The sequence below is a fragment of the Pseudopodoces humilis genome, chromosome 1 (assembly GCF_049639895.1).
Source record: "Pseudopodoces humilis isolate 2021_Gansu_Grassland_sample_001 chromosome 1, ASM4963989v1, whole genome shotgun sequence".
Classification (NCBI taxonomy): Eukaryota; Metazoa; Chordata; class Aves; order Passeriformes; family Paridae; genus Pseudopodoces; species Pseudopodoces humilis.
In genome coordinates this window covers 46,936,426-46,959,428 of record NC_142200.1, presented here as the reverse complement: position 1 = coordinate 46,959,428, position 23,003 = coordinate 46,936,426, and the positions used below count along the sequence as shown (strand labels likewise).

At 38.5% G+C, this 23,003-nt stretch overlaps 1 protein-coding gene across 7 annotated transcripts in view; it reads left to right on the top strand.

Annotated features, from left to right (window-relative positions):
* The window catches only part of GREB1L (GREB1 like retinoic acid receptor coactivator), a 133,213-nt gene that overhangs the window by 53,394 nt on the left and 56,816 nt on the right, over positions 1-23,003 (top strand). For 5 of the 7 annotated variants that reach the window (XR_015773294.1, XM_088059952.1, XM_088059946.1 and 2 more), the window contains exons 2-4: positions 5,497-5,600; positions 20,060-20,231; positions 20,549-20,746. Coding sequence is in view for 6 of the 7 variants with exons in the window: in XM_088059952.1 (XP_087916078.1) it covers positions 20,063-20,231; positions 20,549-20,746 (367 nt within the window). In the remaining variant the exon portion in view is untranslated. The remainder of the gene's footprint in view (positions 1-5,496; positions 5,601-20,059; positions 20,232-20,548; positions 20,747-23,003) is intronic. The other 2 variants (XM_088059950.1, XM_088059942.1) reach the window with 1 other exon arrangement.

The window sequence follows — 23,003 nt, the reverse complement described above, 5'->3', positions numbered from 1 at the left end:
AGCTCATTGCTAAAAATGTGTTTGATACTAGTAAATATAAGAGATAGGCTTAAATGATGTTGTTGAACAAGTGTTCCCTGAGCACAAATTCACTAAGGCAACAGCCAGTCCTTGCAGGTATGAATAATATCTGCTATATTTTCCTTTAAAATGCTAATTTCAGATGCTTGGCCATTTTGCTGATTCAGCTTGCATGCCAGTGCCCAAAAATCAGAATTTTGCTTCATAAATGGTTCTTGTTTCTGAGTGAAGGAAATAAAGGGCAGTAAGGAATTGAGCAGAGTTATTTCTAAAATGGGTAAATATCCAAGGTTCATGAAAAGAAGCCTGTAGCACACAGGCACACCAGCAGGCAGATTTTACAGCTCTGTCCAGAGCACAGAAGGAAGATAAATCATGGCCATCCCCCTCTCATTTTTGAAATGGTTCAACCCTGGGGTTTAGCTGAAGGACTTAAGGAGTTTTTGAAGTGCAAATAGACTGGTGAAGGGTAAACCTTTTCAGAGTTTCATTTAGATGGATTTTTTTTTTTCTATGTGGATTTCTGGCACCAGCTGAGATCTGGAAAGCCACAGGGTTTTTTTGTTTTTGATCAATCAAGCAAGCAGAACTTGCCATGGGGGTGTACATTCTCTGCATACATATTGATCTTATTGTGTTTAAAAGTAGTTAATTTAATCAGGGCTTTTTGAAACCTTCCCTGGTGAAACTTGCATTAATGAAGCTGTCATTTCAAGGTCATGTTTCAGTGTCAATAACTTAATGGTAATGACAGAAGTTACCTGTAATTTTGTTATCAATTTTTCAATCATTCCATGTTAAAGTTGTGTTGAATGAGAACTAATTTTACATGCATGCATATAAAAATGTTCAGCTTCAGTTGGAAAATGTGAATCTCATTAAATGAGAGATTTTAATTTCATAACTCAGTCTGCAGTTACCAAACACATTAATACTAGCAGTTCTGATACTGTTCACTGCTGTTTGGATCAGTACCTTTTACCTGCCCTATTCCATATAGAGCTTGGCTCCAGTAATTCTATTTTACACCTTGTCTCTTCCAGCGAAATGGTTGTAGCATCAGAGTTTTTATTCAAGGCTCTTTCTAGTAGTTTTGACCTTTTACGTCACATTTTGTCTTGTTTAAAAGCAGCAGCATGCAGAAGATGGATTGCATATTAACTATAAACACTTCTCTCTACTGTGATAAATATTTGGAGATAAAACGTGTAAGGGCTGAGTGTTTGATAAGATTCCCATTTGAGTGCAGAGTACAGATTTTATAAGGCAGGATACAGTTTACTACTTTTTCATACATATCTGATGCCAAGATCTTCAAGTATTTTGGGTGAAAGCACTATATATTTTCATCCTGTGAGGATGTTAAATGCAGACTTCATTATATGCTTCTCTGATTTATTTGGGTTGGAAGAAGCTTCAGAAAGTTGTTTTGGACATGGTTGACACTCAAGGTATAGCGGAACTAGTGGAGTCAGATACCAGCAGAATGTGCCAGTACATCCCCAGAGACAATTTTCTCATTTCTTGTCTTGGTAGTTGCAGTATGCCTTGAACCCTGCCAGTTGCTGAGATATGAGGTGCAATGAAGAGTCTTGCATAAAACTTTTTCAATCATTTACCAGTAATGGGCTTCTGTAGATTTTCCTGTTCGTGTTCGTGGATTTTTTCAAAGATTTCAGTGTCAAAATGGGAGAGGAACTCTGGAGGTGGTCTGAGGCCCAGAACTGGAATCCTCTTTAGGAAGTACCAAACCGGTTGCTAGTTTAATTTCTGTGTGTTGTATGTCCAAAATGGCACTGCAGAATGGCACACTATGGGAAAGTGGCCCATCTTAAAAAATGGTGTATTTATACATTACTTCTGTATTTACAGTCTGTTGGTTTGATGTGGTCTGCTGTGAGAGCACAGCAGAAACGTTCTACATCAGAATAGGGACCTGAAATTATAACTCATCACAAATTTATAACTATGGCTAAATACAATCAATAAATAAATCTTAAGAAGTCCATGCTGTGATTTTTACCTGACTTTACATTGGACAGGAGATGTTTGGTTATCAGGCCCCCTATCCTAGTCTTTTATTTTACAACTTGAACTTTACATCTGTAAAACTCATATGTTCTCATTCTCATGTACTGTAATGAAGGTTATTTCATGTAGTGTTTGAAAACTGAACATGAGATGCTGTTTAAAGCTTTACTAAGAGACAGGGAAATTCTTTGTATCTCACTGCAGAGAAGGGGTTCTCAGCATTTGTGGTGTCACTTTTTGCAAATCTGTCACCGACAGAAGATAATATGACCTTTCCTTTTTGTAAGTAATATTTTCTATCACTCAGGACTCTTCAGCAAGTCCCATTTCACTGACTGGATGGAGAATTTTGGGTGTATTTCAAATCAACAGTTTTTAGTTCAGTCTTACAGACATAGAGGGCATTTTTGTTTAGAAACAGTCATCATTCTGTAGCTGGATATGTGGGTGTTGGCTGGAAAATCAATAATTCTAATTTAATTTTTTTTTTTTTAAGTGGTGCATGCTCAAATGTTAAAACATTGAGGGGCTGTTACTTGCAGATTACAGATTTATCAAGCAGCTGTGACATTAAAGTAATCTTACTCTGGTTACAGTATGCATTTGTCAAGGGCACAGGCTTGCACAATGATTCTGAATTCCTGTGGAATTTAACTGAGCAACAGCTGGTCTGTAGGATGTGTAGATTTTAACAAGGTAACGTCTGTGTTTTGGCAAAGGACTTGTGTGACCTTCTGCTGAAGCTGTTCCAAAGTGCCTTCCTCCTCCATTTCAAGTCTGTAGGGGTCCTGAAACAGTATTTGTGTGAAATGTCTCCATTCTCTCTTCTCCTCTTGATTTTATCGCAGGTAAATTCTACAAAATTCTTCAATGGGGTATTAGGGAGAAAAAAAAAAGGAAATAAAAAGGTCATCTACACCACTAAATACAGCTTACCATAGAAAGAATACTCTTTTTGGCTTGTAATTATGCCAGATTCCCTTTCCCCACAGTTGTTGGTTGGGGTTTTTTTTCACTTGAGAGAGGTTTATGGTGCTGTGTCTGCCAGAATAACCGTGTCTCAGGGTTGAAGTTGTATTTCTCCCCAGAGTTCCTAAAGGTGATGTTATCTTTTGTTCACTCAACAGTATGGTCATTCCTGAGAGCATCTGTCACTTTAGGCATTGTAAGATGGATGAGTCTCAAGTGAACTGCTAGTTGAAGCAAATGGTAAAAATAAGAAAAGACGTGGGGGTTGGGGGTTTTCAGAGGGGACAGACAACAAGGAAGCACTGTTAAAAATCAAAAGTAAGCCAGACCATAGTGGAAGAAAGAGCCAAGATGTGGATCACGTTAGCAGACTTCACAGGTCTTGGTAAAGATGATTGGTGGTGGCTGATGAATTCTGAAGAGATCTTGTGCATCTTGGTAAAAATGCTGTTGATTTTGTTTCCTATTTTGTTTGCAAATAATGGAGGATAAGAAGGAGATGACCTGAACATAAGCTGAAATTTTTTTTTTGTCACATTATGTTATATGGTCAGGTCAAATTAATGTTGCAAATAATCAGGAAAAGGGTTAACAGTGTGTCTTAAACATGGTGTGACAATCTGTCAGTTCTGAGTGAGCATACATAACAGTATAAAAACCAAAGCAGCATATCAGCATATTTCCTTTCAGAAGAAAAAAAAGTGGAAACTTAAAATTCATAGTTGATGGTATTTCAGAAGGTACTTAATATTTTTAAAAGAGGCAAGGTTCCCTCCAGCATCCCTGATTTAGGTGGACTAATTGAGTTAGACTTCTTAACAGAGAGAAAGTGGTGCAAAAACACATAAACCCCAAGGAAACTCCCTCAAATGCACTGACAAGCAGATCCATACCCCCCACCCCCAAGCTGAGCAAAGGTCTGTGTTTGCAAAAGCAGCCGGCAAAGGACAAAAGGCACTTACAGCCCAGTGTGTGTCAAGGTTTGGGAAGGGTCCAGGAGGATCTTGGCTTGAAAAATTATTTTGTCACACTGTTGGCATTGGTCCATAAGGGGAAGCACTGGTTGAAAGGCGAAGAAATTAAGATGATTAGAAGCTTTAAAGCTTCACAAATGGTGGAGTATCTCTCTTCTCAATGGATGTAAATAATAGATGAAAGACCGAGAGTGACAACAAAGGCTCAGGGCCTTTAAGAGAATGTGTGCAGCCTGAATAGAGGTCTGTGGCCTAGGGCCAAAGGTCTTAGCTTTGAGTGTAATTAGAAGAAAATACAAAAATGTCATTACTAGCAGGTGAAATGTTCAGCACGTGTCTGAAAAATAGCAATTTCAGAGCCAGGAGCAGCTGGAATTGGATTACTGACGTTCTGCAATCACTGCAGAGCCCTACAGTTTGGTCGGGAGTTGTGTGGGTTATCCCTGCTGTCCATCTGCGCCGGAGCCGCTGCCAGCGTGGTGGGGATGCGCCGTGCGGGGCAGCATCGGTGGTCCCTGGCAATAGAGTTGTTTAGTGCCTTTCTTCACAGCACAGCAATCCTGTCCGAAACCTTTCCTGAGCTGGAGCCGAGGGTTACAGCTCCTCTCTTAAACAGGCTGATTTTTAAAATTGAGAGGAGGGGAAGGAAGCTTTAAGGCCTTTAATTTTAGAACCCGGAGTTTGAATTCCGGGTGTACGGCTGCGTTCTGGTTTTGCCAGCGGGCCTGTGCCTGTAGTCCAAGCTTTAAGCCTTAAAATCCCATTGCAAGCACCTGTGAAAATTCCTTTAAATCTTTTGGCAAAATATGGTCTGTTGCTATTGAGAAACCAAACCAGTTTGTCTGCCTAAGAAAGTCTTGTCAAAGTGCACTCAATGATAACTTAATTTAAAGCTTTTCCTGATGTTAATTGGTGTTCTGTACAGCCCTAGGTATTTTAGGAGTTACTCTTTTGCTTGCTGCTTGCTACACCATTTTTGCTGTTCCTTGGGGTGTTTCAGGTGTATTTCCTTTTATAAAATGCAATTTATATTAATAAAGTTTTCACTTCAATATTTTTATCAGAAGCCAGATAGAGAGCAAACTGATTTCATTTTGAACATTGATCTCCAGGGTAGATAACTGCTGCACCCATTTAGTTTGTTTCTTTATAAATAGCAAAAGAATTACTTCTGCATTATCATATCTTTCTTTTTTTAATGTTTCTGCAACAGTTAATTTTATCATATTAATGTGATAAATTCCTAATCTGTCATATAGTGACAGCATCACTGTTTTTTTGGCTTTAGTACCAAAAATGTGCAAATTCGAAGTTTGTACTTCTGGTAGAATATAGAGAAGCAACCAGCACTTTCAACCAAGTATTCCTCTAAATTTTTTAAGTCATTTGCCCTCCTTTTTTCTCCCTAGACTGGGTTTCCACAGGGAGGGTTTTTTGTCTTGTTATAAACTATATGCTGGCATGAGTCATTCTGATTTTTTTCTCCCTTTTTATTTTTCAGGTGTTCAGGAGTTTAAAACAACTTTGCAGCAAAGCTTCACCAACTCTTAGCTACATCCTTTAATCATGACTGCATTTCAAATTGGTTAAAAGGAATCTGAGAAGGTACCGTACTTGCTTTTCCTAATGGACAATACATTGTATGTTTGTGATCAGCATCTCTGCTTTCATTTCCATTGTCTGCATTTTAGGAGCAGTGTGGACTGTAATAACAATTTTATTTTTGCTTCAGGCATGTGAAATGTCCAAGTTCTTTAAAAAAAAAATCATGAAATCCAGTTCAGATAATCAAAAAGCCTTTAACAGAGGACTGATTTGTGCTTCCATTTTTTCTTATATACCCACAATGAGGTCAGCTTCATTATTTAATGACAGTTCTTTTGAAGCTGTAACAATCTTCTTCTGCTGTTTTACTTAGAGGCTCTGCAAACACCTAAGCAACTAGCTAAATATATGTTTTATGCACTTGGAGGGTGAATGTTTGTTTGTTTATTTGTCCTCTCAAAGGGTTTAAAACAAATGGGAAGAAGAATGCAGATCTTTGTAATGATTGGGATAGATTTGTGCTTCCAACTGAGATTCTCACACATCTTTTTTTTCCTGACTTCTGAGAGGGGGGAGGCTTGCCTCAGTACACAATATTGGGCTTACATAGTTTCTTGTTGCATTTAAATAGCCAGTGTCCCCAGAAGGCTGAAGATCTATTCCTGCTTTATGACCTGTTGTATCCCTGGGGGCAAGGGCAGCCCTGAGCAGAGCAAGGGGGTCATGGCCACAGCCCAGGTTCTGTGTGGCGCTTGTGGGCTCCCAAAACCTGCCTGCAGGAACATTTTGCTTGGCAACATCTGGAACATGGTATAATCTGGAAGAGGGGGGAACCTCTAGGATTTTGCTTCGCCAGGTGCTAGGAGGAAGCAACATTAGCCTTTTTGATGGGGGGGAGACAGATTCTGTGGCCCTGAAGTTAGGCTAAACAATTGCAGAGGTCAAAGGACAGCTGAGTGCGGTCAATGAGACACCCTGGGGTGTATTTTGTTACTTAGTAAAAGGAGCAGCATCCTAAAACCCTAAAGGATTCTCTTGAAAAACTGTGTTGTGAAAAGGTTTTATGAGTCTGATGGCAAAAAGTGCTGATTTAGCTAAGGAATGCTTGCTTTTGTCTAAATGAAAGGCTAATCCTTACCAAATGTTGGCAGCTATTATAGTGCAGTCAATGCAGGTCTGAAAGGACAGTTAGAGTAGAAGTGTACTTTGGGATCTCAAATGTTTATCATTTTAATGGTTCTGCAACTAAAAAGATTTCTGAAACTTTCACCCTTTATCCTAAAATTTAAACCATGAACAAAATATCTGAAAAAGCGCTAAGTAACTCTTCAGTTATAATTTAAAAATCTGTTCATAAGGGAGCTGTGCCTGCCTGGTTATTCTATATTCCCTGACAGGTTTGCTTAAGATTTTCAGGGTGCTGCCTGGCTTAAAAAGTAACTTCCTTTAATCTGCTAACATTTGTTAATTGGCTGAAAAAGAAAATGTGGGGTTTTTTTTCTGGTCCTGAGTGATTTTTAGTGTTCTTTTTTTAAAGCTCACGAGAAAAAAATATAGAATAGGTTTGGGGTAATTAATTCCTATAATTTGTTTAGCATTATCTTTCTTTAAAAGGACAGCTTATTAACACTTAACATTTGTCATAGAAACAGATAAGAAATCAATGTCAGAGCCAAGACCTTGTAAATAACCCGAAAGGAAATGTAATAATGGCTGTCTTCACCACAGAGGTGGTGGGGGAAGGACTGGGCATGTGGCAGAAAAGGTTCAGTGCTTTTTGTTTTCCTTTGGAAGGGGGGGTTGCTGCAAGGCATGACCCAGGGCCTCTGACTCATTGGCCCTACTGTTTTACGCAAACACTCGTGGTTGTATTAGAAAGAAAAAGGTACTTGGGAGCCAGTGGTGGTGGTGTTTTTATAGTGGTCAGCCTGGTGTTTCATCATGATCTTTAGAAGATCTCTTTAAGAAGAGTGAAAAATAATAAACTGCATAATTTTCAAGGTGGGAGTGGAAAGTGAACAAAGAAGTTGACAAGTTGATTTGGTTTATTTTTGAAAGAAACCTCCTGGCAAAATAGAGCTCTTTGTAGAGTTTAATTTTTAAACTCTTCAAAAGTACTCCATACAGATGCTTAACATTGATTTATGTCAAGGTTAAGGCACCTTTAAACAAATAAAGTTGGGAATGGATAAACCTACTAAAATACAAATCGCCTATTAAACACAGAAGATGTTTGTATAGCATTCAGGTTGCCACAAAACTGACACATGTCCTGAAATTCTCCTGATAACCCCTTCTAAACTCATCAGGAAATGATGGCATGTGTTTGAGGGGTACACAAGGGAGCAGCCAGAGAGGATGGGGATGGAAGGTCAGGCCTTAGCTTTGACTTTCTAGGCTTCAGCTTCATGCTTTTGCAATAGGGTGATGGCAAATGAAGAAAGGATTAAGTGATTTATTTATCAATGATACTGGTCTGGCTTTTGCTGTAGGAATTCAATGAGAGGTCTTAGACTATTTTTCAGCTTTATCCCTACAGACAATAACTATCACATTTTACATATGCATCCATGTGGAATTAAGTGCTATATCTGTATAATTAAACTGCTTAGAAGAGTACATACTTGATCTGTAATGTTTAATTTTGTTTGAAACTTCAGGATTTAACTACTCAGAATATGTAAAATAGGTTTAGATGTGTTAATATTTTTTTTTTCTTGTCTACTGGAGAAAATTGTTCAGTATTTATAAACAGTGTATTTATCAGGTGTTTGGGGTTTTTGGTTTTTTTAAAGGATATTTTAGCCCACAGTGAGAATTTTATGCATAGCATTTGTATTCTACTGTGGCAACAGTCACAGAAAAATATTCTGAGCACTAGTTTCTTGAGTGTCAGGATTTACTGGAAGTTTTATATGCATGCCATTAAGAATGCATAGAACCTTGTAAATATTCTGTGTTGCTGACTCATTAAACCGTAATAGCAGCTTTGGGAATCAAGATTGCCTGTGCTAGCATGTTTACGTTGCACATAAATTAAGTCCAGCCTGTAAACATCATTAAGATTTCAGGGAGAAAAATAGAGAGCCACATCTAATGCCTCCAACAAGTCAAATATTTTATTACAATTTTTTCTTCATGTAAGGCATAACCCCCTATTACCCACCCCCCCCTACACAATTTATCATAGTGGCTGATGAGTTGCATTACAGAACAATATAAAGATTAGAAATTGAAAATTATTTCCTTCTCCTATTAAGTATTAATAGTATGTGATTTTTAATTTTTTGATTTCTGTCTTGAATAAAGGTGGATTTTTTTCTAGATCTAAATGGCATTATATAAATGTCATTTGTGGACATTTATCCCACAAATAACTTTTGAGATTCGTAAATATCTAGAAAAGGTAGCTTGAGTGTCAAAACTCTTCTTTTTTAGCCATATCCCTGGACATGGTGGTCAAGTGTTGTTCTGTTGATTGCCTATTTCTTGCAAATTTCATCCTAACTAAAATATGGGATATTGCAGATGGACCAACAGTGATGTTCTCAAAAAGGTTGATCTCAAAAAGGGGTGTCTCTGGTAATTTCAGAGATTCTGGACGGAACTTTGTTTATTTTGCAGAAGAATTTGTGGTATTCTGGGGAGGGGAGAAAATGGAGTTAGCTTTGACACATGACAAACACATGTTGTGGGAAAGGAGAAGGAAGAACTCTACAAAGCACTCTGCACTTGGAAGTTCATTTCCACTAAAATTATCCGTGAGAAATTAGGACAGTTTTCCACCAGCAGGGAAGTTCCAAAAAGTGTCTGAATGGTATTAAATTGACATAACTTGTGGATTTAAGCTGATTGTTAAGGTTTTGACCTATAGAGGGTTTTCTTTTCCGTTCAGAGCATTGTTTTTTGTGTAGAAATGGCCATGAAAGCAGCTGGCTTTGCTGTGTTGGTCTTTTCTTGTCTCTGCATCATGGGCTAAAAGTGACTGCAGAAATGTTAGATATCCCTCTCTATCTAGTGACTACATGGGAGCTTCAGATAAGAAAAATCTTGTTTGCTCCTTTCTAAAACATATTTTGAGTCCAAAAGAGCAGAAGCATGATCATTTTGACTTATTTGAAAATGGTACTTTTGGAAGAGCTGTGGAGGTACTTGCTGTGACGGAACTTGACAAACATTTTGACACAACCGTCTGCGAAAGAAGAGGGGCTCATTTCCACCTTTTCTGGTTCCTTTTTAGGGATGACTAAGCCTTGTAAAACCAAGGAGAACTCTTGTTCAGGCTTGCCTGTTTTCAAACTGGGCTCTAGAGAAAAACATTCCTTTTTCAGAGGATGTGAGGAACCAACAACTTACCTAACCTTCTATCCAAGTGCATTAGTGAAGGCTAGTTTAATTACTTCAGGCTGACTTTATTTCTTCTTGATGAAATTTTATTTTTTAATCTATAAATCTGTGTTAGGGATTGTTTTAATAATCTGTCTAAAGAGGGAGAGGAACAAAACTTGATAGTGCTTTTGGCAGAATTACTTTCAAGTTGCATATTTGAAGAAGTGCCATGGTATATCCCCACCTCTACCAACTTCAGGGGAGAAAAAAGTTTGCTTTCATCAAGGGAAAGGTTGAAGTCAACAAAGTTTTACTCCAGTGCTTTATTTTTAGCCTGTTGCAGCTGTCAGAAAGCAGAACATGCATCAGATAAGATGAATATGGTGGAAAAAGAAAGTATTAAGTGGGTATTTGTGAAGAACTGGGTCATCTTTGTTTGGAAAGTTTTAAGAGCCAGTGTAATCTGTATAACCATTATGCCTATTATTCAGAAAGTTTTATTTTTATTAGTGTCAGTTTGTATGTGTTTCAAGAACTGAGAACTTTCAGAACCACTAAAGTCTCTGCAAAATGAATAATGATCAGTTTATATTGCTTGGCAATAAAAATATCTTTGCCTTTCTTATTTAGCAGCAGTTTCATATGAGAAAACTTTAAAAAAAAGAAAATAACATGGGGGGAAAACATTTTTATTGTAGATATACATATCCAAAATTATCTTTATAAAGGATTTTCTTTTTAATGCTGTACAGTCTGATGTTTTAATGCTGTTGAGTCTGATGTTGTTCATTTACATGAATCCATTTAAATGGATTACATTTTAGCTTTTATTTTCTGTATCTTAATAGTGAGATTTTTTTCTGTTTTCCTATCAAGTACTGTCATCTTGGTGAGTAGTCTTTAAAAATGTCAAGCATAAGTTCCTATACAAATGGTGCCTTCTGCATACAGTAACTAATTAGCATAAACTGTGATGTTTAAAACTTAAAATTTTGCAGCCCAGTGGCCTAAGGATTTACAATAGTTTACATACATAAAATGTATACTATATAAATATATGCTAAGCCATAGTGCACAGTCCTATTCCATTGTTGTCCTGTTGAAGGCAACACCAGGCAGGTGAATATGTGTTACAATACTGAGTTCTGAAAGCAGTTCAGGAGAACTGGTGTAGAGACAACTTGCAGGAAAAAAAAAGAAACACAAACAAGCTGAACAAACTCAGCAGCTGGAAATCACTTCAATATCATTAGCTTCATATGGTGATGTTTAGTCCAGTTGTGTTGAAGAGTTGGTCACAAAATCAATTGATAAGGCATTCCAAGTATGCCTGGGATTGTAGGTGAAGTGCTCAGCTTCCAGGTGCCCAGTCCTAAAGTGCTTGTTACATGATCATCCCTTTCATTTTCATGAGCATTGCTTCTTTTTATGGCATTACATGGCTCTTTTGAAACACTGGTGACTTTGTCTTTCAATTTCTCAAGATAGAAGCAGCTGGAAAAAAACAAACAAACAAAAACATAATTCATAGAAGTCAGCAATTAGTGATAATTACCAGCATTAAAACACAGACTTGTGTTTATTTAGAAAGACCATTCACTGAGCTTCCCAGTCATGGAATTTTATTTTTTTTTATGGTGAAATACATTACACAGTGTTCTGTTGAAATGAACATGAAATCTTCATTACAAACAAAGCTTTAAATTAACAGGTGCTTCTGAGAAGACAGTTTACTGCATAGGTTTTTGTAAACTGCATAAATAGATTTTAAATCTCTAATGCTTCTGAATAGTTTAATTGGTAATTACTAAATACAGTTGTTAGCTAATAACTTAGTATAAGATCTGTGTATTAACAGAATATATGTTAGTGAATGACTGAACACTTATGTATACGAAAACTATATAAAAATAACAAAGTTGCTGTTAAAATATATTGGCTTTGGGAACAGTTACTGCTTTTGAATACATTATTTGAGGAACAAATTTGTGCTTATTTTATTATATTAATTGCTTACATACTATATTAATTTTATCTGCTGTGTTATTAAGAGTGGTAGCTAAATGAATTCATAGAATCATAGCATGGGTTGAACTGGAAGGGACCTTCAAGACCATCTAGTTCCAACCCCAATGCCTCACTGCCCTCATAGTGAAGAATTTCTTCCTATTTCTTACTGTAAATCTATCTTTAATGACATTTCCCCTTGTTCTATCACTCTTCGCCCTTGTCAAAAGTCCCTCTCCAGCTTTTTCCTAGACACTGGAGGTCTGCCTGGAGCTTTCTCTTCTCCAGGCTGAACAGCCTCAACTCTTACAGCCTTTTCTCACAGAAGAGGTGCTCCAGCTCTCTAACCATATTCATGGCCCTCCTCTGGACCTGCTCCAGCAGGTTTATATCATTCTTAGTATGATGGAGATCCCAGAGCTGGATGCAGCACTCCAGGTGGAGTCTCACCAGAGCAGAGGAGAGGGGCAGAATCACCTCCCTTGGCCTGCTGGCCACGCTGCTTTTGACGAGGCTCAGGATCCGTCTGGGCTGCAAGTGTACATGGCTGGGTCGTGTTGCTCTTCTTGACAGCCAAGTCCTTCTCCTCAGGGCTGTTCTCAATCCATTCCCCATCCAGCCTGTGTATAGGCCTGGGGTTGTCCCAACCCAGGTGCAGGGTGTTGTTTGTGAAACGTTGTGAAGTTTCCATGGGACCACTTCTCAGGCCTGTGAGGTCCCTCTGCATGGGATCCCTTCCCACCACTCTAACCCCACTGTAGAAGATTACCAAATACTCAGGCACGATTTGTCCTTAGTGAAGCCGTGTTGGCTGCCACCAGTCACCTCCCTATTTTCCGTGTGCCTTAGCATAGTTTCCAGGAGGATCTGCTCCATGAGTTTGCTGGGCACAGAGGTGATACAAACACGTAACTGCAGGACTGTGGGAACACGCCAGGTTGTTAGAAGAATAAACTGTTTTTCATGTCTGCAACTAATTGCAAAATCAAAATTACACAGCAAAAATATGCCTTTACCCTATAGCTAGGATTAAGCATAATTTCTGGTTTGGTTGTATTAAACTGGCATTAATAATGTGGTTAATAGTCCTGTTGATTTAGGACAGAAAGCATAACTGGGGAAAGCTATGTATGAGCATGCATGTTTTAGGGAAGCAGGCTGAGGTTTTCAAAAGTGCTCCTTGGTGATTTATTTGTGCCATTCCTGCCATGACTGTGTGAGCATATACTCCTTTTAAAACAATTAAGTCTTTTAACAATACCTAAACTTCAAAATCAAAAGCAGTGTTTGTAGGTTGATAACCTTTTTTTTCCCACCTGAAGGCTTTTCTATTGAAAGAGAAGCATATCCCTTCTGTTAAGGGTGCATAGTAATATTCCTTTTCCTATGCATACTGTGAAAGGTCCCTGCAGCTTAAAAGAATTAGGTCCATATTCTACGAATTTATTTAGGAAACCCTAAAAAACCTCCACAGTAACTTAAAAAAAAAGCTTTACAGTTGGAGTAGGCTAAATCCACGATATTAACTCCTGAAAGCTTTTATATGTTTTCCTTCATCTGCTTATTGCATGTGTTTTTTGAGGAAATAGCATCAAATGAAGCCTGGAACATGCTTAATCTTAAATCACCTCAGTCCTCATTAGAGGAAGTGCACTGCCTGCACCAGTTTTCCTCTCACTGTATCGTAGGAGTTTAACCTCTCTAGAATGCAGCATTTTTTTTCCCCTGAGTGGGAGCCATAACCTGGAGAACAGTAAAGCCAGTGCCATTTTGTAAAACTTGACTTTAGCTCAGCTTGCAGTGACTCCAGTACCATTGTGTCTCTCCGTGTATTCTGTGTTCGATCGTGGTTGTAGATTGCTCTTTGTGCGCACAGCTCTGTGGGTAACACTGCTAAAAAGAAGTAAAGAGACATTTCAAACTTGAGGTAAAAGAGATGAGATGGTGTTTCAGTTGCTGTTTCCTGGTGTTTTTTGCCAGCCTCAGTGTTATATCACTGGTGGTTCATTCTGTGAAGCTGAAAACTCCCAGGTCATCGAATTTCCACAAATGCAATTCAGATCTAATTTTTGCAGCACTTGGGGATGATTTGAAGTTGGTAGCTTCATGCATGTAAGTTCAACTTAGTAACAGCATCCTGCATCCAGGTGTTAATTTTACCTTTAGTATGTTTATTGGTTTGTGAGCTGATCCTGAGGACTGTAGGAATGGACTTGGGGTGGAAGGGATGGAGCAGTAAGGGCATGGCAGTCTCTGTATCAACACCACTTGTGATTTGCTTTCTGTTTGATGTTGTGGGGAAACAGCTGCCTTCTTCCACCATTGTACTGATTGTATTTGAGTGGAAATTACTCTGTATTAGGTTTTCTCCCAAATTTGCCCGAAACCAAGACAACCAACCTGCATGTGACTCTGTGCATTTTTCTGTCTCTGTCAAAGGAATTGCCCAAATCCCAGATAGCCTGATGCAATGCTTCAAGTACAGATACCATTAATTGAGCAATAAGAGAAATAACCTCATCAGGGAAAAAAAATTTGTTCTTGATCCTTCCCATTACTCTTACACAGTAGTGGCAACATTAGACTGAAAGATGAGACTCTAAATGGTACTGGATGCAAAAAATATTTTCTTAAAAATAAAAGGAAAAGTAAAGATGAGAAAAAACTGCACTGTAAATAGGGTAAATCCAAACTAATAATTATTTTTTATTGAAAGACATTGTGAATGAGTTATTTATCTGTCACTTGCTACATAAGATTGTAAACTCTTTTACAGTTGAGTTTGAATATCCCTAATGAAGACAAAACAGGGTAAGAATCTCAAGACCTTGAAAAGACTGTGAGGGGGGGAAAAAGGGTTGTGGTTATGAAGTAAGGCTTCTATTCCACCTCACAATCTTGTTTTGAGTCACACATAAGTCTTCCTCACTGAATGCTACAATTGATGCTGTACTTTTGAAGTCTTTATTGTCATTATTACCTGACATTCTTTCTGTTGTATTCATGTTCAGGATACATCCTAGTGATGCTCTAATGGGAAAAAAATAATACTCCCAGAACATGACTAAGAATGATGTAAACAATCAAAAACACTAGCTGTACCTGAAACAACCAGTTCAGTTATTCTCCAACACAAATAGATGCCTGGTCTCTCTTTGCCCGAGATAACCCTTTGAGATACAGAAGCTGTGCTGGGCCTGGCAATGCCTTTGTGGAGGAACTTGCTTTCTTTTCCTTTGAAGAGGAACTTTTCTGTGGGGTAGGCCAGATCAGAAGCCAGATTATGTGTTTTGGAGAACACAATTACATTATTAGGTTAAACACAAAGTAAGGACTTGATAGAGCTGACTTAATGGAGGGTGTTTGCATCAGATTCATCATTCGCTATCAGGTAATTGTGAAATTGCTTTAAGCCATAACAACAACACTCGCCCCCACCCTCATCCTCCAGTTCGGTTCCTCTCCTTTAAAGTCCCTGGGGTCATGACCCACCTGGAGGCCAAATATGTGGTATCTGGTGTACTGAATGATCTGATTATATTTTTACTAGCAGAGCCTTCAACTCAATGTGCAGTTCTGGCTCCCAAGAGTTATTGAGTAATGATCCACTTTTCAGAGGTGACTTGTTTAGTTTTTTGGGGTTTTTTTTAATGTAAAGAAGCATAGTCACCTTTTTTTTTTAATCTAAAAGTGAGTAGTGTTTACTGTACTTACACACTGCTGGACCCGGGCTCTGGTTTTTCTCAAACATCCCATGTCATGTTTCTGCACAGATCTTTTGAAATCTGGGTGACCATATGGAACAAGATTATTTGCTTGAATTGATAAGGTCTTTTTGTAAATTCAGGTTCTGGGTTTGAAGGAGTGACTAGAGTTTCCCTGAGTCCTTCACCACACAGTTAAGTGATGCAGTGTTAAAATCAATTCTCTTTGAAACTTTGCTTTTGTTATTGCCATTTCTGTCTGCTTTGATAGAAGCTCATGTTAATTGTAGTTTTGCTTTCTGCAGTGAATGCCCATATTAATTGTTTTATTAAAAGCTACAGCAATAATCCTCCTCTACCTGTGGTCAGGTTAGAGGAATTGCACAATTGCCTTGTTCATGTGTCTTTGTAAGGAGACAGATTGAAATGTGAGGGCTGCCTTCCAGCTCTGTTGTTAGGCAGTTCTCTCTCCAGCAAATCTCATGGTTAATCCTCTAGTTCGATGATGGGCCACTGCAAAGACGACTTGAAGTGGGTTTAGTAAATTTGCTTTGAAGAAGCACAGCAACAATGAAGATGTGCTGGGTGGTGCCTTAGTATCTGAATCTTTTCAGAGAAGAACGCTGAGAGTGATGGAGCCTGGAGGTGGGGATGATCTAAATTTTAGGAAATTCCCCTTTTATTTCATGTTTTCTTTCAGTTTTAATTTTGAAATTATTCAATTCTGATAATGTCTTCTAGTAAGTTTTAAGAAAATTAAAGAAAATTCATCTGGGTACAGTGGGGAAGTTGTTGAGGTAGAGGGGAAGCCTTAGAAGGACTCTGGCCAAATTTAACCTCCTTCCTTGGTAGGGCAGTGGGGAAGGAAAAAATATAGCAGCTAAATACACATACACTTTGCACATACTAACATTCTGTAGAGTTCAATCCAAAACAGACCCCAAAAGGTTGCCACGAGAAGTAGGCAACTTAAGAATCACACTGGTACCCATCCGGTGGTTCAGGTAAAAATAAAGGTGAGGGCTGGAATACTGAATTAGAGATGTGCAGATTAGGTTGCTCATTTCTGGGAGTCTAACCAGCTCTGTGCTGAACTAGCTACAATTAGTGTGCATGTAGATGTGGAAATAATTATTTACCCTCTCATCAAACCTCCTGCCCAGTGCAAATCTCTCAGTGCACCTCCAGCAGAGTTCCGTGACATGTTGCTGGGTGGGGAACAGTGGACATGAGGGTGAGCCCCGATGTGCCAGAGCTGGCAGCATAAAAACAGGTTTGTGAGATTGGGGAGGAGCTCCTGAGTCAAGTCCAGCTCTGTTTTCTCTCAGTCGCTGTGTCAGATCGGCTCAGATGAACTCAACAATGGAATGTCTTTCCCACATCCTCCCAAGCTCACTGATGCATCAGATGGGCAGAATTTTAAGGAAACCTTTTCTTAATTTCACAATAGAAAGAAAAAGGGGCTGGTTTGTTTTATTTTTACCAAATGACCTCATTTGTTAAATGAATGCTGGATAGACATATTATTTGGGTAACATTTTTAACTATGAGCATTAATTTAGTTATGTTAAATCATTGGCTTTGGTCATATTTAAATGGAGACACGGCAGGCACGTGTCTTAATAAGAGAAATGTTCTTTGGTTTTGGTGTTTTGGTTTGTTTTTTTTGCCTCTCTTTAAATTCCATCACTTTATTTTTCCTGCAGGCTGTGCTGCCTCCTCAAGTCCCCTCAGCAGACTTGAGCCCATTTAAAGCACATTCTCCTGTCTCCTCTGCCGCTGCTGAGGTGTGCTCACTGGAGCCTGCCTCCCATTTACACTGCGAGCAGGAAAATTAACCATTGCCTAATTGCACCAGGCACTTAAGGGTAGAATCAAGTGCAGGAACACTAAGGAGTCACTGCCTTGAATTGGTGCTCCTGGCTTTTGGGGAGGCTGGATCAGGACGGCACAACCTGAACCAGGCTGTAGCCCACTGTTGGAGGCTCCTGCCACCTCCTTTTCCCTGCAGAAGGAAAAGCCCCTGCTCTGTTGAACTCCAGATGAGGCCCAGCTGCCCTAATGGCCTCAGGCAGTGTTAGGAAATCAGCTGCCCGTGCTGTTCTCCAGGGCTCCCAGCTTCCTCAGCCCGGCAGGACCCACGGCCACTCTGCCCCCGGTACCTCTGCCTGCCCCATCTTGCACAGGCGCATCCCTGCTCTGCTTCCACCCTGCAGGGACCAGAGCTCTCACCACCTGTGCTTCCTCAGCTTTTCTTTGCTTGGCATTTCCACCAACAATCTTCTTTTCTCTTGGCAAGCTAAAAACATCCTCTGGTAATATTAACCACCTTTCTCAGGTATAGCTGTGACAGTCTCCATCCACAGGCAAGTCTCCTTGTACAGATGCCATGGAAGCAAACCAAACTGCCAACATTTTTGCTGTGTGTGTGTGCTATGCTTCATTAATAGCTTCCCATCAAAATTAAAATAGTTGTCATAGATTTTATACAACAGCTAGGCTGTAGAAAACTTGGAGAATGACTAGACTTCACGCAGATGTTGTGCTGTGGGAATGGCAAATTTTCTGATTCATGAAGGTTGATTAATTTTCATTATGGTGTTTTGATTAAAGTCTTTTCATTTGAATACATTCCTGAAATCTTACCTTAAGCACACCATAACTGACATAAATAGCAGAAAAATTAAATTTTATTGCATGAAATTTAATAATAGTCTGTCACGATTTCACTTATATTTATGGAAGTATCATCACTGCTTTCAATAAAATAAATATTTCAGTCACTTAGCTGATATCCATAAATTCTTTTTTTCAAAGGCACCTCACAGGCTTTAGCTTACTGCAACCTGCTTCAGTGTAATTTTTTTCCCTAACACACTTTGTAGCTGTGGGTTTGTACATAGTCCCTACCATTTCCAAATTTAATGAAAATGGTTTCAGTAGAGAAGTGCAGTTGCCACAAAATTATTAAAAGCCAGTCTAAATCAGAGATAGGGAATTACTTTCCCAAAGCTGTATAAAGTCTCTGAACAGAAAACTGACCCTCTCTCCCAGGTTAGAGGTGAGTAATTTGATTTGTTTCACACCTATGTATCCAGTAGTGTAGTAATAATCAGCTCTTAGATATTTGTCTACACCAGCAGACTTCAAAGGCTGCTGGAAGTGGCTCTCATGATTATTGCCCTTTTACAGGTGGCCCTGAGGACCTTGAGCAACCCAATGATAAAGCAGGAGTGGAACTGTAGGTTTTCAAAATGCCAACTTATCTTCTTGCCCAAGGTCTCTTCCTGTTTGTAGGACAAGGTGACATCTAGTGAGGGGAAGAACAAAGATAATATTATAAAGTTTTATACTTCTGTGTCTGTTGATTTAACTGGCGAAAACTATTCTCTATTGAAATAAATTTCTCTGAAAGTTCAGCCTTGTGTTCTGAATATTGGAAAATGTTAGATTGCTGTTTCTTTGGAACAAATGTCATTTGGCAAAGTGGAAAATTTCATATTTCAGTGAGTCTCCCTTAGCTCATTTTAAAACCTTCCATGGCCACTATGTTAACTAAATGTTTAAATTTGAGAGTCCATGTCCTATGTAACAGACTTATGGGCTGTGTGATGCCATCCAAGGAGAAGAAATAGTCTGTTTGTGTTTGAATATTTAATTAAGCTCCTACGTTTGTCATAGATATAAACAAAAATATTAATTGTTAAAGCAGATATTCAAATGATTATTATCACTCCATGAGCGTAAAGCATAATTTTAAATAAAGACATTTCACTGCATTTGCTGAATGTGGTTTAGAAGTTATTTATTTCTCTCTTTTTTTGTATATCTTTTATTATAAGAGTATAATTAGATCCTTTTATAGGTCAGACTACATGTAAATCACAGTATTACATAGAAGACAGGAGATGAAGAAATAATGAAAAGACAGAGAAACTGACCTTCCATGTAATTTCCATTAATATGAACAAGAGCAAAAATGCAAGTTATTGGATGTCTTTGTGTAAGGCTTTTCTCCAAATATGGCATACTGACAAGTGAAAAATCCTGTAAACACACTCTTTGACAAAAACTGATGAAACCCTACTTGATATTTTAATTTTGTTTTGTTATATACCCTTCTGTATTCTGTGCTGAATATCCTAAAAAGCCCCAAATAATAATGGTTTTATCTGCCCTCCATTAATGTTTTATGCCAAGCAGATTCTTGAGGCTCATGAGAGGCCACATATGCAGAAGACACAGAGCAGTGTGCTGGGAACATGCTAAAAGCTTAGTGGAACAGAAGGATGCAGTCTGCCAGACTGAGAGAGAAACATGAACATGCAGTGCTAGTTAGAGATGCTGTTTCCACAGCATATTTTCTTGCTAACTTTATATCACTGTCATGGATGATAGTGAGACCTCTGTCTTCATTTGTAAATTCTCTGTGCATGGACGTTCCCATCCCCTTATCAGCTGTTTCCTTTGTGTTTTTAGATCATGGGGAATTCATATGCAGGGCAACTAAAATCTGCTCGTTTCGAGGAAGCTCTTCATAACTCCATAGAAGCTTCTCTGAGATGTAGCAGCGTTGTTCCACGGCCAATCTTCTCACAGCTGTACCTGGATCCTGACCAGCCTCCTTTCCTGCCGGAAGGTAACCGTGAAAGTATGGCACGTTTCAGTTGTTCCTCTCTGTCTGAAAAGGGTGGGGTGTGTTTCATTTAAAAAAACAAACAAAAAATCCAAAACAAACAAAAACAAAAAGAACAAAACAAAACAAAAAAAACCCCACAAAACTGCACAGCAGTCCATTGTGTGACCAAATCTGAATTTTGGGCATCATTAAGGGGAAAGAATGGCATGCTGGTTATTTTAAAGGGAGATAGATGTTGTATTAAAAGCAGATATTGTTGAAAAAAATTATTTTTGTGTTATTTTTATTTTTACTATATTTCATTATTTTTTTCTATTTTTATTCTTCAGATGTGAAGCCAAAGGTGGAAGAGTTGGATAAAGAGTTAGTACATCGCTATTCACAAAATGGAAACCTGGACTTTCCTACCAACCAAACTGTTAATGAAATGGAAGATGAAGACGAGGATGAAGACATGTCAGATTCAAGTAGTCCACCAGTCCCATACTCACAAAAACCTGCCCCTGAAGGCTCTTGCACTACTGATGGTTGGTGTCCTTTTTTTTAACTGTATGATCTCCACAACTGATTCTGATGATAATGTGCCCTCTCTACAGTTACAAATTCTTGAGCTAGAAAGTCTGAAAACACAGTTTATAGTCAAATCCTTAGATCTGACAAAATATAGATTAGACGAACTTGTTTGACGACATAAAGTTTAATGTATCATTTGAAAGCAGTGTCGAGGACTGGCTGTGGCACTTCATGAGTTTCTGAAAGCCCTTTTTTGTCTGTGGTTTTAATTGATTCACTGTCCTCAAAGAGGTTACCTGAGTTGGCATCAATATGGCTGGTTCTCAGTCTATCCCTAAATGATTCTCAGAAACATAGGCAAAGCTGGATTTAGTTGGTTCATGGACAGTAGGAGGAGTTTGGAAAAAGAAAATGGGAGTACACTTAGTGTACTTTCTGCTTCTGAGGTGACAAGAAGGTTGGTAGTAGAAGCTTGTCTGTTTTGTCCCCATGTCCCTGCTGGCCATTGCTTCCTTACCCTGAGCTGTCCTGATTTGTTGTTGCTCAAGATGAGCAAAATTGTTGACCATACTATATTTGTTTGGATTTAAATGTGTTAAAGAAGGAACCAGGTCATGCATGTACCTACTTGGCCAAAGAAAAAAATATGTGATTGGTTAATCTTATCCCAAAATTGTTCTATTTTGAAGGTTTAACTTCCTCAAAAAAGGAAGATCTATTCATATTTATTAGCTGTGCTTCTTGTTAAAACATCACCCTTCTGACTTCAGACACCTGAAAACAAAAACTGTTCCCACCAGGTCTAAATGCCCTTCTTAACATCCTATCCAATATCCCCCTGAATCATGGAATTCTTTGTTCATCAAAAGATGTAATTTGTAAAATGATTTTTTACCTCACTGAAGTATCTGGTTGTATGAAGTGATAGAAGTAAGGACCAGTGCTGGTAATTCTTTGACATTTCTGGGGGGCATTAGTGGCATGTGTTGTCATCTTTGCCTTTTCCACTTCCAAATGCAGCTCACACAAGCTTATTACCCTCTGTGACAGTGTACTGCCCATTCCCTGTAGCACAAAGAACAGAGGGGCTGGCTGGCTACTGTGAAAAGATGGGGAATATTGTTGGGAGAATTTGTTATTCACACAGAAGTGTGGTTTTCTGTTCTTCGAAGGCTTGTAAATTTGAAGGAGGAGGGAGGGAAAAAGTATGAAATCATGTATTCCTTGGAAAGTGTTCTCAGTTGAGGACTGAGTAGTATCAATGAAGTGTCAATAAAGCCTGCAAAATCTGCTGTGGAGAGCAGGAGCAGTACCTTTTTCACTTCACATATTATATGTGTGTAATATTAAATTTCTTAGTATGTCCCAGAAAAATTTGACCTTTCAGGGGCAATTTTGTGTTTTGATTTTTATCTATAAGACTTTTATGATCAAAGCACTCTAAAAGAAAGTTTTGTATGTTACATCTGCAGAATTTTAGGGTTGTTCATTACTCATTTTTAAGTTTACCATTCTGAGTTTACAAAATCTGCCTTACTTTTTTAGATGTTCTCAGGGAACTGATTTAAGACAGCAGTGTCTTTGTACCTGGAAAAGGAAAGGAAAACATTTTTTTCCAAATACTTCTGGTGATCTGTTAGGACAGTTTTACATAATTGTTTAAAATGCCCTAGTTCCCAAACATTCACATTGCAGACCATATCTTAAGATATTAATCTGATAGCTCATCTTTCATCTCATGAGTATGCCTTCCAGAGATGTAGGACAGGATCCTTGCATCCCTCATCTTAGTTACTTAATTGCAAAGGTAAATAACATTATGAAGATGTTAAACAATACTGATAGACCACTAGGACCCACTGTGTTTGGATACTTTAAATTAAGCATGCATTCAATTGTTTATCCAAGAGCAAAATATTGATACTAAAACCTGCAGTTCATAGCTCTGCTTGCTGTAAAACCTGTTTCACACCTTTTGGATCAGGTGGGATGAAATCTTTTTCCCTTTAAAGTGATACCTTTTTCCTTTTAAGGTGTTTGTGCTGTTTACTTTTCCTGAATCCAGGATGTGTGCCATAACCATCATATTATTTTCTGTGATGACTTGTTCTTTTATTCAGATGCATTTGCCAGTTACAGGGATGCAGAAAGTAAATCTTAATGCCTTTAGCTGTCAGCTAAAAAAAATAAGTGGCTCACAAGTGAGATTGTTGGAGGTTCTTTCTAAGCTGGTTGTAGTATTAGATCTCTTAACTCTCCTTAACCCATTGG